This window comes from Triturus cristatus, chromosome 10 (assembly GCF_964204655.1).
Source record: "Triturus cristatus chromosome 10, aTriCri1.1, whole genome shotgun sequence".
Classification (NCBI taxonomy): domain Eukaryota; kingdom Metazoa; phylum Chordata; class Amphibia; order Caudata; family Salamandridae; genus Triturus; species Triturus cristatus.
The window spans coordinates 587,732,632-587,747,043 of NC_140593.1; the positions used below are offsets into that span (position 1 = coordinate 587,732,632).

At 46.9% G+C, this 14,412-nt stretch overlaps 1 protein-coding gene across 4 annotated transcripts in view; it reads left to right on the top strand.

The window, feature by feature from the left end:
* GSPT1 (G1 to S phase transition 1) overlaps positions 1 to 14,412 on the top strand; it is a 583,971-nt gene that overhangs the window by 456,483 nt on the left and 113,076 nt on the right. For all 4 annotated transcript variants that reach the window (XM_085632101.1, XM_085632103.1, XM_085632104.1 and 1 more), the window contains one exon: positions 4,096 to 4,185. In XM_085632101.1, coding sequence (XP_085488227.1) covers positions 4,096 to 4,185 — 90 coding nt within the window. The remainder of the gene's footprint in view (positions 1 to 4,095; positions 4,186 to 14,412) is intronic.

Here is a 14,412-nt window from a genome sequence, read left to right on the forward strand (position 1 = left end):
GATCCAGGGGATGTGCCCCAAGACCTCACCCCTACAGGATCCTCAGACCCATGGGACAACTACAATCCAGATATTCCAGACGTCCCACAAGATGACCTTTAACCCTCCAGGGCATCTCCACCGGAAGACATTAGGTTTCCATCCACCTACTTCAGAGGGCAGCACATTATCACGGGGTAGAGTTACACACTGACCCAGTAGAGGAGGATTTCCTCCTCGACACCTTTGATACCGCACATAGGTCTACCTCCATACTACCTATGCTCAAGGGGGTGATAAAACAGACTATAAAATAAATTTCCTTCAGGTCTGGGATACCATCACCTCAGACAAATGGGTGACCCAAATTATTCGCTCAGGGTACTGCCTAGAATTGACATCAACCCCTCCACTCCCCCCCCCCCCCCCCCCCCAACATTCCACCCAGGCAACGCCCAATGTCACAAGAACATTCCACATTACTAAAACAGGAGGTAATCTCCCTCCTACAAAAACAGGCAATAGAACAAGTTCCCGCCAATCAGCAAAATTTAGGGGTCTACTCCCTATATTTTCTAATACCAAAAAGGGACAAGACTATATGGCCTATTCTAGATCTCCGGCCCCTAAACACATACATATATTCAGACCATTTTCACATGGTAATGCTTCAGCAGGTGCTTCTGCTCCTCTCCCAGAACGACTAACTCACCACACTGGACTTGAAAGACGCATACTTTCACATTCCGGTACACCATGCTCACAAAGTACCTCAGATTTGTAGTGGACGGGCAACACTACCAGTTCAAGGTGCTCCCATTCGGGGTCACAACAGCACCAAGGGTATTCACCAAGTGCCTAGCGGTAGTTGCGGCACACCTCAGAAGACCGCACATTCACGTCTTCCCATATTTGGACGACTGGCTGATAAAAGCCACGTCCTACAACCAATGTGTACACCACACCGCCACTACAATTCAACTACTTCACCAGCTAGGCTTCACGGTGAACCACCAAAAGTCCCAGCTAACACCATCCCACATAAAGCAATACCTCGGTGCCACCATAGACACCTCAAAGGCCATAGCCTACCCCAATTCGGCCAGGATTGCAAGCATTCAAGCTTTGCGTCAAAGATTCATACCTCAACACTTCCTTCCAGCAAGAGTGTTTATGCAACTGATAGGGATGATGGCCTCTTGCATTTTCATAGTGCCTCACGCAAGACTCCAGATGCGTCCACTCCAAGAGTGCTTAGCGCGCCAATGGAACCAGGCCCAGGGGCAACTGACATATTTGGTGTTGGTAGACGGTCGCACCCATCGCTCTCTGCAGTGGTGGAACACCACAAATCTTTCCAGAGGTCGACCGTTTCTGGACCCGGTTCCACAAATAATACTAACAGACGCATCGCTCTCCGGCTGGGGAGCTCATCTATTACACCTCACAGTGCAGGCCACATGGACGCCGCAACAAAAGTTACTCCATATCAACCATCTGGAGTTACTGGCAATCTTTCTAGCCCTGAAATCCTTTCAAACACAGATTTTAGGCAAGGCAGTCCTCATTCGCACAAACATGACGGCCATGTATTACATTAAAAAACAAGGCGGCACACATTCTCCACAGCTCTCAACTAGCACAGAGCATATGGAGATGGGCAATTCCACACAATCTTTCTCCTGGCCCAGCATGTACCAGGAGTCTTAAACACCATGGCAGAACTGCTCAGCAGACAGACGCAGCAGATCCACGAGTGGGAACTTCACCCGCAGGTTCTTCACCCGTTCTTTCAAATGTGGGGGCATCCGCAGATAGACCTCTTCGCCACCCACGAAAACAAAAAATGCCCAAGCTTCGCCGCCAGATACCCACACCCATTGTCCAAAGGCAATGCGATATGGATGAACTGGTCAGGCAAATTTGCGTACGCCTTTCCACCTCTCCCACTAATTCCATTAGTGGTGCGAAAGCTACAACAGCATTCCCTCACACTGATCCTATTAGCTCCAACATGGGCCAGACAACCGTGGTACACCACACTGCTGGAACTCTCGGTAGTACCACACCAAAGGCTACACCTCTCACCATGCCTCCTAACCCAGAACCATGGATAGATCAGGCACCCGGACCCAGCTCAGCTCAACCTTGCGACCTGGCTCCTGAGATCCTAGAATTCGGATACCTTAACCTTCCCCCTGACTGTATGAATGTCATCAGAGAAGCTAGACGCCCTACCACTAGAGCCTGCTACGCTGCCAAGTGGAAAAGATTTGTTGTTTATTGCCATAACACAATCAATCCTCTAGACGTGTCTATACAACACATCATATGCTACTTACTCCATCTACAAAGGTGTAACCTAGCATATACATCCATTCGGCTACACCTCGCAGCAATTGCCGCTTACCTACAAAACAGGCAGCACCTATCACTTTTCAGAGTGCCTGCCATTAAAGCCTTCATGGAAGGCCTAAAACAAATAATTCCCCCCAGAGTACCACCCTCACCTGTGTGGAACTTGAATATAGTTCTCACAAGGCTAATGGGACCGCCCTTCGAACCTTTGCATAAATGCGAACTGCAATTTTTCACATGGAAAACAGCTTTTCTTGTAGCCATCACTTCCCTTAGAAGGGTCCGTGAGATACAAGCACTTACTATACAAGAACCTTTTCTCCAAATGCACCAGAACAAGGTTGTTCTCCGTACCAACCCAAAATTCCTATCGAAAGTCATTTCCCCCTTTCATCTAAACCAATCGGTAGAATTACCGGTATTTTTCTCACAACCTCAAACTGTTGCAGAAAGGGCGCTGCACACGTTAGATGTTAAACAGGCATTACTTTACTATATCAAGATAACACAACCTTTCAGAAAGACCAAACAACTATTTGTCTTTCTCTCCACCACACAAAGGCAACCCCCATCTCTAAATCAGGGATAGCTAGGTGGATTGTAAAATGCATACAGATTTGCTATCACAAAGCAAAACGAACTCTATCTGTTCCCCCTAAAGCCCACTCTACACGAAAGATAGGGGCTTCTATGGCTTTTCTAGGGAACATCCCATTAGATGATATCTGCAAAGCAGCTACATGGTCAACACCGCACACTTTCACTCAACATTACTGTGTAGATGTGCAAACCAAGCAACAAGCTAGTGTGGGCCAGGCTGTACTAAAAAAACTATTTCAAACCACTGCAACAGATACTGGTGGTCGCCGCTAAGGTTGGGAACTGCTATATAGTCAATGCAAAAGTGTGTAATCTGCAGCTCACCTGCCTCGAACGGAATATGCTACTTACCAGTATACATCTGTTCTTGGCATGTAGAGCTGCAGATCTACACACACCCACCCACCTCCCCGGCTACCTGTATCTGTCCCAGTCTATCTTATTTAGATACAACACACATGGGTTTCTTTACTGTTACTACTACGCTCCATCTTTCCCTGCTGGCGAAAACCAATCTGAGTATGGAGCCGAAGCCCATGCGCAATACGATCCAAGGGAGGAGTCACAGACCTCGTGACTTCCAAAGAATTTCCAAGAGGAAAAACAACTGCAAACATCCGGGCCCAACACCAGATGGCGATCTATGCAAAAGTGTGTAGATCTGCAGCTCTACATGCCAAGAACAGATGCATACTGGTAAGTAGCATATTCCTTTTCTTGTGACCCACAGGCTCCCTAAACCCGAGGCAACTGACTGGTCATATAGACTTACTGGACTGGAATACAGGGAGGGAGTCGTAATGAATTATGTTTTGCAATACTTGCAAATTCCTAAACAAGATTGGCAAAAAAGTAGCTAGCATATAAACCAAAAACTCCTGCAGTTTGCAGTAAACGTGATTTGGGTTTCATGCTCAAAATTCAAACTTTTGAATGTTTTTGTATGATGTAGGAAGATTTACTTTGTAAGGGATATATTTTTACCATTTTCAGGTGGTTTTACAGTTCCCTAGAATTTGTTCAATTGTCATTCGGACAATTGTGTGAAAGGGATTGAGTAGTTTCACTGAGTGTACTATCCTAAATAGTCTAAAGAATTTCGTTTTACAATCTATTTTATTGCCAAAAACCTTTCTGAAATCTATTGATTTTTTTCAGATCGTGATTATCGAGCACAAATCCATCATCTGTCCTGGTTACAATGCAGTACTGCACATTCACACCTGTATTGAAGAAGTTGAAATTATAGTAAGTCAACATATATTAACTGGATTGCTCTATATCTTAATGTGCTCATATCAGTGTGGACATCACATAAGCAGTATTTTTCCATTTGCATTTTCCATTGTTCATATCTTTTATAAGCTTGTTTTTTTTTATCAACTGCTACACTTTGCCTCCAGGTGTTAAGCACAAGCAGCCCATGGATTTTTATCTTCGAATTTAGGGCAAAAGCTTGTCACTAACCCTCTCACTCAACGCTAAAGATAACTTTAAATAAAATGGTGTACATAATTGAGCAGAGCTCAGCTTGCCTTTACTGATAGCCCCCTGTCATGTAGCCCATTTAATGAATCTTACATTTTGAGAGCATGCAGCATTAATGTGTTTATATGGGCTATAAAAGTACAATGTAAACCAAGGTACTAAATAAACATGTAAAGTCATGGTGGTGTTGGAAGTTTCCCTGCTTACCATTTGTGGTGACTTCTTGCCACAATGACACCTATGGCTCTCACTGGGTCCGTCTCAGGGTTCATTAACTAGCATACCAAACAAGAGAAAAATTGAGTGGTACATTCTTTAACCAAGTTTCTACCCTTAAGGCCAAACCTATGTTCCTTGGAAAAGAACATCTCTGAGCAGGGTTCCTTTAGTTCGGTCTTGGAGCTGCACCTGCCTTGTGTGAGCGGGGCTTAAAAATAATAATTCTGCTCATTATTTGTCACTCTAGCACAGGGTACTCCTTAAATGGCCCACAGACTGTGTGTGGTCCGCCAAACCTTTTCCATGTTTCCTCTACTTACACATAGCCTGTTTCTGTTTGCTCAAATGACTACAGACTATCGGGAAGGTATGAGGTAACACTGACGTTCTTTGGAGCTTCTAGAGACTTGGGGGACCACGTCACACAGCAGTTAGAATGTACTTTTGAAGAGAGCTTCAGCACTGAAGTGTCCTTTCAAACACTTTTAGGAACCATAGTTTCTAATGAGAAGGAACAGGCAGAAGTGACCCTCAGTCAGGAAGGGACAGCACTAAAGCCTTTGCATAAGCCAAATTGAGTTAATAAACTGGTGCCTTACACTTTATGAAACAAATTAAGAGTTGAATATTTAACAGTATGTTAACAAACTAATAAATAAGGAAGAAGTCTAACTTTATGACTTGGCTGACTAATTTTCCGTCACTGAGGGTTGTGCTTGAATTTTGAGATTTCCACACAGCTTATTGTAACCATAATGCACTCTAAGACAACAGACCGAATTTCAATCTAAATAGTAAATAAAGTACATTAGTAGATGTATAACACTTCAGCTGCACTTTTGTAGTTATAAAGCGCTATAAATAACGAATATCCCTATGTCTTTGAACCAGTTCATGATACTCGTTTTATTGAATGCTAAATGAAAACCAGAGCCTGTTTGAGGCCAGATGTACAGAGACATTTTGTGATTGCAAATCACTGAATTTATGGCCTCAAAATAACATTTTTCTTTGTATAAAACCCATTTTGTGATCCTTTCCAAATCCCCTTTAGGAGGGGTGGAGGTTGAAAGGTGTGGCCCCTCCAAATTGCAAGTAGCAGCGGTATGTGTTAGTGGTTTTCAACCCAATTTCAGCTGAAACCATTTATCAGTTACCAACACCTCATATTAGATGCTAACGGGATTGGCACATGTGAAAGTGTGCCATTGGAACACCTTCCACTTAATAAATCCGGTCATCAGCTTGCTACAACCCCAACCTCACTAGACACCACCACCGCCAGGGAAACTATCGAAGTAGTACAGTTACTTTTTGTGGTAGAAAGGGGGGTGTACATAAAGTTTTCCTTTTGGGCATGCAAAAATGATTGTGATCTATTCGTCTTTGGCGGTCACCATGCCTTTGTAGCAACTAATCCGAAGGGTTTGGTAAATAGCAACCTGCCTAATTAATATTCGTTCGGAAGATCATTCTGTGACAAAACCCCACCTTCTCACCCCTGTCGCATACAGGGAGTGTGCCATTTAAAACCATTTTTTGTGGCTAGTCTTCAGGATGTCCGTGACGGTCACATGAGGGGGTGGGTTTTAAAAAAAAAAAACTGCTTTTGGTTCTGCAGTTTCAAATTGTTTGTAACTTCAAATCTTTGGTGGAGGTAGCTCTGATGAGGAGGCCCAGTGACTGTTCTTTTGTAGTTAAACAGAGTTGACGCCCTTTTCCAAAATCTTTACATACTGTTTACTGCCAGCATATTTTAGTGAAATGGTAAAGTTGGGATTTGATGTCAGGTCTCCTAGTGCTATGGTTAAAACCTGCCCACTGGACCACAGCTAAGAGAAGGGGGTTATGATTTCAGTCTTCCTCCTTAATTTCCCCAACTCATTAAGGGGCCCATCAAGGTTATTATTGTTTCTTTGTTTTATGGCACTGACTATCTTGAATCTGTTTTCATTCCAGTATTTTCAGAGATTGTGCAGCTTTTCTCATAGTCCTGGATTAGTATGTGTAGGAAGGTGGATATCGGACTATGGTTACCCCCAACTTTTTGCCTAGTGTCTAGCTGGTTTTTCGACTTGGTTGGCCTGAGATCCTGCCATTCAGGGTCTCAGGCTGTCTGCTCTCTCCTTAAAATGTTCTCCATGTACCCTAGGTACATAACCAATTGGTAAGGATGACCTTATTGGACCCTGTACAGTGTACCCTAGGTACCCAGGGCGTAGGTGTACCCTAGGCCTCCCAGGGGCTGCAGCATGTATTATGCCACCCCTGGTCTGGGCTTCCAATCAGACACAACTGGCTGATCACTCAGATGGGGCAAGGTCGTGTAATCACCCCTTGCTTAGATATAGTATATCTATATCTACCTTGTATATAGACACATGTGTACCTATCAGCCACTCCTATGGCAGGCCTTAACAATCCTGGAGGCAGAGTGCTTGGTAACATGTGAGATGGTGCTCTAGCATGAGCTGAGCCTGTCTGCAGCTTTCGGAACCATGTCCTTATAGCTGTTCTATGATATAGCCTACCATATACTCTTAAAGTGCCTTATAATCTTAAACGGTTATGGTAACTATGGTTTGGCTTTATCAAAACATGTCGTGTAAGGTGTCTAACACTTTGGAATAATACCCCCATACCATTTCTGGCGATGAGGATATTATTCCTCCCTTCTAGAGGGAGAGACATGTTAAAATCCTACTTTGCTGTTTAACTCTAACCAAAGCCTCAGCATCACAAAATGGATGCTGCTGCCACAGACACAAGTCTCACCTCCTGCTGCTGGGAGTGATCCCGGCAAGGGAGGCTTGGACAATAGGTTTCCTGCTTGGGGAGGTGCTAGCACCTCCCCAGACAGACTTTAGTGTATTGGGGCAGGGAGGGCTGAAAGGAATGAGACATGCCTGGGGCACACAAGGTGTCCCATGCATAGTCCAGTTCAAACCGGTGCTGGGGCACTCCAGCCCCAGTCCTGGCGCGAAACTGGACAAAGGGAAGGGGGCGTAACCACCTCCCTCCCAGGTCCCACCCATAAGGCGTGACCTAGCAGGTAACCCAGCCCCCCAGATTTGGATAAGAGTGGTAGCTGGGCCACAGGAGATTAGATTATCCTGAACCTGCAACTTGAACAGAAACTCTGGACCTTCGACATTCGACGAAAGAAGAAGACTGAAGAATCTCCCTTGTGGCCAAGGAGTGGCTACCCTGTGCAAACAGGCACCATCAAGAGACTACCCTTTGCTTTGCTGAAGTTCTACGAGGGACCGACTGCAGAGCCCGACCAGAGCCTTGACTTCCAGACTTCTCCGACCCTGATCCACAGCCGAGCTGAGATCCGTGGAGGCGACGAGAGACGTGGGACCGGCTACCTGGGAAAAGTGGCGAGTATCTTCCAGCGCAGCTTCTGAGGCACCCTCGAAGTTGTGCACCGGGGATTGAGAAGCCCCAACCACCATCTGCACCGAAGATCAGCCCCCCACACTCCACGAGTCCTGCGTGGGGCCCTTCTGCATTTTCCTGCTTGCTGCGCCTGTCCGGTTGCTTGCCCGTTGGCTAGTGGCCTTTGTGACGACCCATCCAGAAATCTTCACTGCTGGTTTGGCTCCTCCAGACTGGCTCCCGCTTCCTTGCAAAAGAGAAGCACCCCAGACCTTCCTGGTCTGCACCAGAAGCAAGTCCTATGTTCTTCGCGGGTTCCGCTTGCCAAGGCTTGGTGAGTCCTAGTTCAACTTTGACACCGCCGACAGCAAGAGCCTTCGTGGGACAGCTCGCCTCCTGGTCCTGGTCGTCCTCGACGTCTCCTGGTCCCCGTGGCTGCAGCGACAAGCTTCACCTTCACCTGCAATCTTCACGACATCGCCTGGTTCCTTCCTGGTTCCACGTGGTCACTGGCTAGTGACCTTGACTCTGTCCCTTCTGCTTGCAGGTATCCTCTCTTCTTGATCCCAGCCTTGGGATCCACCGGACACTCTTCACTAACTGCCTGTCAGCAACTTTCCTTCAGGCATCCATAGAAGTCCACGACGAAACCCGACGCAAGTTCACACCTATGCACCCGCAGTCCGTGGGCTAGGTAACTTGGGTACTTCGGTGCTCACAAGGGTAGTGACTATCCTAGGGTCTAGTTTCCGAGTCTCGACTCTCTAGCTGCTTCAGAAGTGTCCTTAAACTGTTAATTTCTAACTGCTAGTAATTCTATCGACTTTTACGCATTACTCGTGGGTGTTTCAACTCTGCACCCGAATCCCGTGGGCCTCCCACTTCCTAACTGTTGCTAGTGTAGTGTAGCCCCAGCGATGGCCTAGGCCTATCCTATTTCCGTGACAGTGGTCCTTATACCACTTCTTTAGTATATGGTTTGCGTGGCCCCTAGGGCCTAACTGTATTATTTACCTGTGTGACTTAATGTATGCTTAAATAAGACTATGTTGTACTTGCCTCTAATCTCATAAAGAGTGCTGAGGGTTTGACTAGAATAAATACACTTTATTTTATATATATATATATATCTGTTGTGGTGTCCTTTCATTTGGTATTCAAGGGATTATATATGGTATCACAGCTGGCTTCACATGCCATACAGAGTTTAGCCTAAGACTGCTCTTGTCCATGCTACCACTAGGATAGCTGGTCGATAAGGTTGACTTTACAACCAATCACCATAAGGGTTGTTTGGACTGATATAAGGTGTACACTAGAACTAGTGACATCATACATCAGGCCAACTTCTCACAGTATGTTTTTACAGTATTGTAGTTTTAAAATGTTGCTAACTGCCACTTAGACTGACAAGAAGAAGATTCTCATGTGTGGCTGTAGATATACATGCTCTGAATACTCCTGCCATCTAGTGTTTTGCTCAGACTGTTGCAACTTCTTTTTCTTCTAAGAAGTCTTTTGGGCCACAAGGTATCGGTGACTCCTCCTCTACTAGTGAACATGCACGGGCACCATCTCCCTTGTTGGATTGGATTGCTTTTCTCTGCCATCATGTTAGACTGTGTATCAACATTACTGTCTCAATGCTATGGATGCTTAACTCCGTGGTCCCGGGCTCGATCTCTTCCCATGGCTTAGAATATTTCTACTTACAAAGTTCTGTTTCCTCTGGAGCTGCTTCACTGAATATTCGAACACTGGGTCTCCCAGCCTTCAGGGCACCCACCCTTCGGGCCACCTTAGAGTCCAGAGAATGAAGCTGCGTAGACTATGATGGAATGAACACCTATCACGAAATCCCCTCCGTGCCACTTGAAGTACCCCTGTGCCAACCGCCTTAGTGTCTCTTAACTGTGGCTATCCCCATAGGACCACACCCTCTACGACTCCTGCTCGGCTTTCAAGAGAGACCCTTTGGCAGCAGATAGACATTGGTCCCACAACAAACTGTACTGCTAGTCTGCCGAGGCGCCAACAACTGCGGTGAAGCAGACTCTGAGCCGAAGAGGAGAAAAACAACTCCGATGTACTGGCTGTTCAGTCCAGCCTGGAGCTAATTGTACTCTAGCATTTCCTCTTAAACTTCCTCCTCTTTACAGCCCAGAGGAATCTGAGCTGATGACCTCACACCAAGTCTATGCAGAGACACAAGATTACGGTGTACATCCAGACTATCAAAACACAAAAGCATTGGCATGCCTAGGCAGAGCACCATCCCTTTGGGGCGGGGGAGGGATCTGGAGTCTAGCCCTCTGTGCAAACCACTGCTTGCTGACTAGGCTGCTGCAGACCTGTCGTCTCTGGTCATCACTTAAGCAAGGTGTCTGAACAGAGATTGGGTCCTGCCCAGTTCCACATTGTGTCTGAAAGTATATCTCAACACTGCACCGTCAAAGCATACAGTTCCTTTGATGCCGAAAACACCATTGAAGCAGAGATTAGGGTCTGTTCAGAGACCATCCACATCTGACTCAGACGAGAAGCCCGTCCTCCAGAAGATCTGATGGGCGGTCAATGGCTGGGAGCAATGTATTATCAGCCATCCCTGCACCTCCATAAAGACTTTACTTATTAAGTGAGGACACTCCCCCAACCAGACACTCCTCTACAGCTGGTTCTTGTTAAGTGGACTAAGTGCAAGGCTGCCAGCCCTTCACCTCTCTGCCACCATCACCTTCTGTGACTTCCCCACAGGGCTCACTGGAATATTACGGACTGTGGTAGCTCTCATCCCTACTCTCCACCAGAGTACTATGATTCTCTTTTCCCAAGCTATTCTGACCTCCAGTATGTCCTGGGTAAGGCTTCCCACCGGACAATACCACTGCATATCACGTTGCTGTCCAGTGTGCAGCCTCCTGTCGCAAGGTACACGCATGTTAGATTTGAGGATGACTTTTCCAGAAGAGACATGGCTAAGAACCAAATGTGAGAAAGTGGCTCTGTATATACTGTTCCCAAACAAGTAAAGGGTGTAAAGAGTCCACAGTCCCCAGAGGTTTGACAGACGTTAAAGTGACATATAACCTTACTCTCTAAAGTGGTAGCTTGGTCGAGCAGTAAGGCAGTATCCGAGGACAGTGTAAAGCATTTGTTGTACACACTCAGTCAGCAAATGGTCTCACACACTCAATAACTGAACTCTAGGCCAATGGTTTATATATAAAAAATATATGCTAGTTTTATTTTAGAACCAACAATAGGTATTAAAATATACTTTCTCAGAATGAGATGCTTTAGATAAATACTTTTGCAATATGCAATTGACTTTTGTAGAAAGTTACAAGTGGTTGCAATAGGCAACACAATTTTAAACACAATGCATTGGGTTCAATTGAAGTTTCAAGTTATTTGCAACAGATTACTTTTAGGATTACTTTTGGAATTCCAGGACTGGATCCTAGATTCAGTCCTGGGTCAGTACTTGGAATCAAGTGATTGAAGTCGACTTAATTACTGTTAGGATTTTTAGACAATATTTTGCTATTTTAAAAGATGACACTTCGAAAATATTTCATAGAAAGCAGTCAATGATTCCCTATAGAAGAAAATTCAAGTTGCAGGTATAGTATGTTCTAGTTACTTTTGTAATCCAGTACTGGGTACCTAGACTCAGTACTGGGACCTTTATCCAAAACAGGTAAGCAATTACGTTTTCAGAAGATATACGATTTTTAAAGAATATTTAAAGTTTGCAGAAATTGACACTTAGAAGAAACTTTACAGAAAAACAGTCAATGATTTCCTATTGGAGAAAATTGGGTTACTGGTAAGTACAGTTGTAAGTATTATTCAGAGTCAGTGCTGGGCACCATGATCCAGCACTGGGAACCAAGATCCAGCACTGGGAGCTCACCCAATAGCAGGTGAGTGTATTCGTTTTCGTTACTCTGCTGATTTTTGGTGAATATTTTAAGATTTGAAAAGTCCACACTTTGACTGGTCTCTCCTGAAATTTCTTCTATGTTACCCTATGGAGAAAATTGAGTTATCGGCTTTAAGGTAAGTACTCGACTGGCAGAGTTAAGGTTCTGGGCATAGACTCGGGGGGTCTCCCAGGGTCAGGTAGGTACAGTTGGTTCACCCTCAGCGGCACAAGGGAGGCCAGGTGCAGAGAGAGTTAGGCACAATATTATCCTATGAGAGGTAGGGGGGGGCCCTTGGTTGGTGGCTGCTGACTAGCAGGCCACGCGGCTGTGGGAGCTGGGCTCCTGGTCACTTACGGCAAGTGGGAAGTAGATAGGTGTAGAGGTTACACTGCCAGGGCCACTCGGGCGGCTGGGTGCAGGGTGCTTTTGAGCCTTCAGGCGCACAATTGATTTCAATGGGAAATCTCCGGTTTAGAAAAAGACTGCAAGCTCGGGGACGAAGATTCTTCAGGTGCCACCACCACTTCGAGAGGTAAGTTGGGTAGTTGGGGGATAGGTAGGTACCTCTGGATTGGGCACAGGGGGCCGCGGGGCGCCGGGTGCAGGGGTGCCTTTTGGTGTCGGGAAATCTTACCCCCTGTTGATCGCGGTTGGGGGGGGGGGGGGCACCTGGTTCTGAGGCTGCAGGCTTCTTCAGGAGTGTCGAGGGAGGTCCTTGTGTGCTGGACTCTGGGTCACAGTCGCCGTGGGGTCGTCCTCGTGGTCTTTGTTCACTCCGGCACAGGCCAGGCTTGGTGGGTGCATATTGTGAATGGTTTGCGGTTCCGGGCTGCTGGCAGGGATTAGAAGTAGATTTTGAGTAGAGCCTCTACTCATGGGAGACCCAGGGGCTTAGAGTCAAAAGGTAGCCAGGTCCTCCAGGGTTTGTGAGGTTGCTGGCCACAAGAGATGCCGGGTTGGAGCAGGTTCGAGGGTCGACAGGCCGGTAGGGCTCGGGCCAAAGCAGTTTGTGTCTTCCTCTTCTTAGCAGCTGCAGGGCAGGTCTTCTTTCTTCTTGCTCTTCTTTGTAGTTTTGAATCTGGGGAAGGAAGGTTCAGGGTGCCCCTAAACACTAGATTTAGGGGCGTTACAGGTAGGTGAAGGGCAGGGACCAATGGGTCCCTGTCCTGGGGAGGGTATACCCCCTATCCTACCTCTCTCCTGTGGGAGGGGGGCAGTAGCCTAGTCCTGATAGGGCAGGGCTTCCCATCTTCAAGATGGCGAGAGCCCGGGGATGTGCTTCACCTCGCCTCCCCCACCTGAGGGGTGGGTTTGGCAGGCTGGCACATCCCCTGTCCTTATTTGGGGTTTCCGGCCAAGCTTCCCGCCACAGTGGGGGGGTTGCAGTGCCCTGGGGAAGCTCACAGAGGCGGCATGCCTTTGAAGCTCCCCCTTGCCCATCCTGGGGGAGGAGATTTAGCACCTCCCCCAGGATGTGCATTGTTGCAGGCCCAGGAGAGCAGGGGCTCTCCTACCCAGGGGTCCAGCAACATGTCTGCTGTGGGGCAGCCTAGGCAGCCTCAGAACAGACGTGGATTCTAGGTTAGGTTTTAGGGGGCATCTCTAAGATGCCCTCTGGGGTGCTTGGTACATTAAATTCCACACTGGCATCAGTGTAGGTTTAATGTGCTGAGAAGTTTGATACCAAACCTCTCGATCTTCAGTGTTGCCATTATGGTGCTGTGGAGTTTGTGTTTGACGAGCTCTCAGCACCATGTACTCTTAAATGGCAGCACTGCACTTACAGTGCCCAGGAATGGACCTGGGTTCTGTAGTGGCATAGGGCTCCTGCTCCTGTGCCCACACCATTGGCATAGGGCACCCAGCTAGAGGGATGGCTGATGTATGCCAGGGCAGTGTAGGTGTTGGGCATGGCACACTGGAATGTGTGCCATGTCGACTCTTTGTTTTGTCTTGCACCCAGACACCCAGCCTGCAAGGGCAGTGTGTGTGTGTGTGTGTGTGTGTGTGTGTGTGTGTGTGTGTGTGTGTGTGTGTGTGTGTGTGTGTGTACACACAAAGCCTCTAAGGGTGGCACAATGAGTGCTGCAGCCCTTAGAAGCCTTCCCTGGTCACAAGGCCCTGGGTACCTAGGGTACCATTTACCAGGGGCTGACATGTTGCCAGGGTTTGCCAATTTGTGTTTTGTGTTTTTAGGGAAGGAACATAGTCCCTGGGCAACTGATTGGCAGGAGTCCAGGATACACTCAGTCAAAGTACATTCAGCAATAAGTGGGGGCATACCATGCAAGAAAGATGGCACTTTCTCACACCAAACACACCCACTAGTTTTTTCCTGTGTTCAAGTGTATGGTCTAATCTGCCCCAGAAATGTTCAGAGCTATGAAACGCCCATGACTGAGAGTTTAAACCGGCACCATCTGATCCCCGTACACATCAGATTCCATGTTTGTGAGAA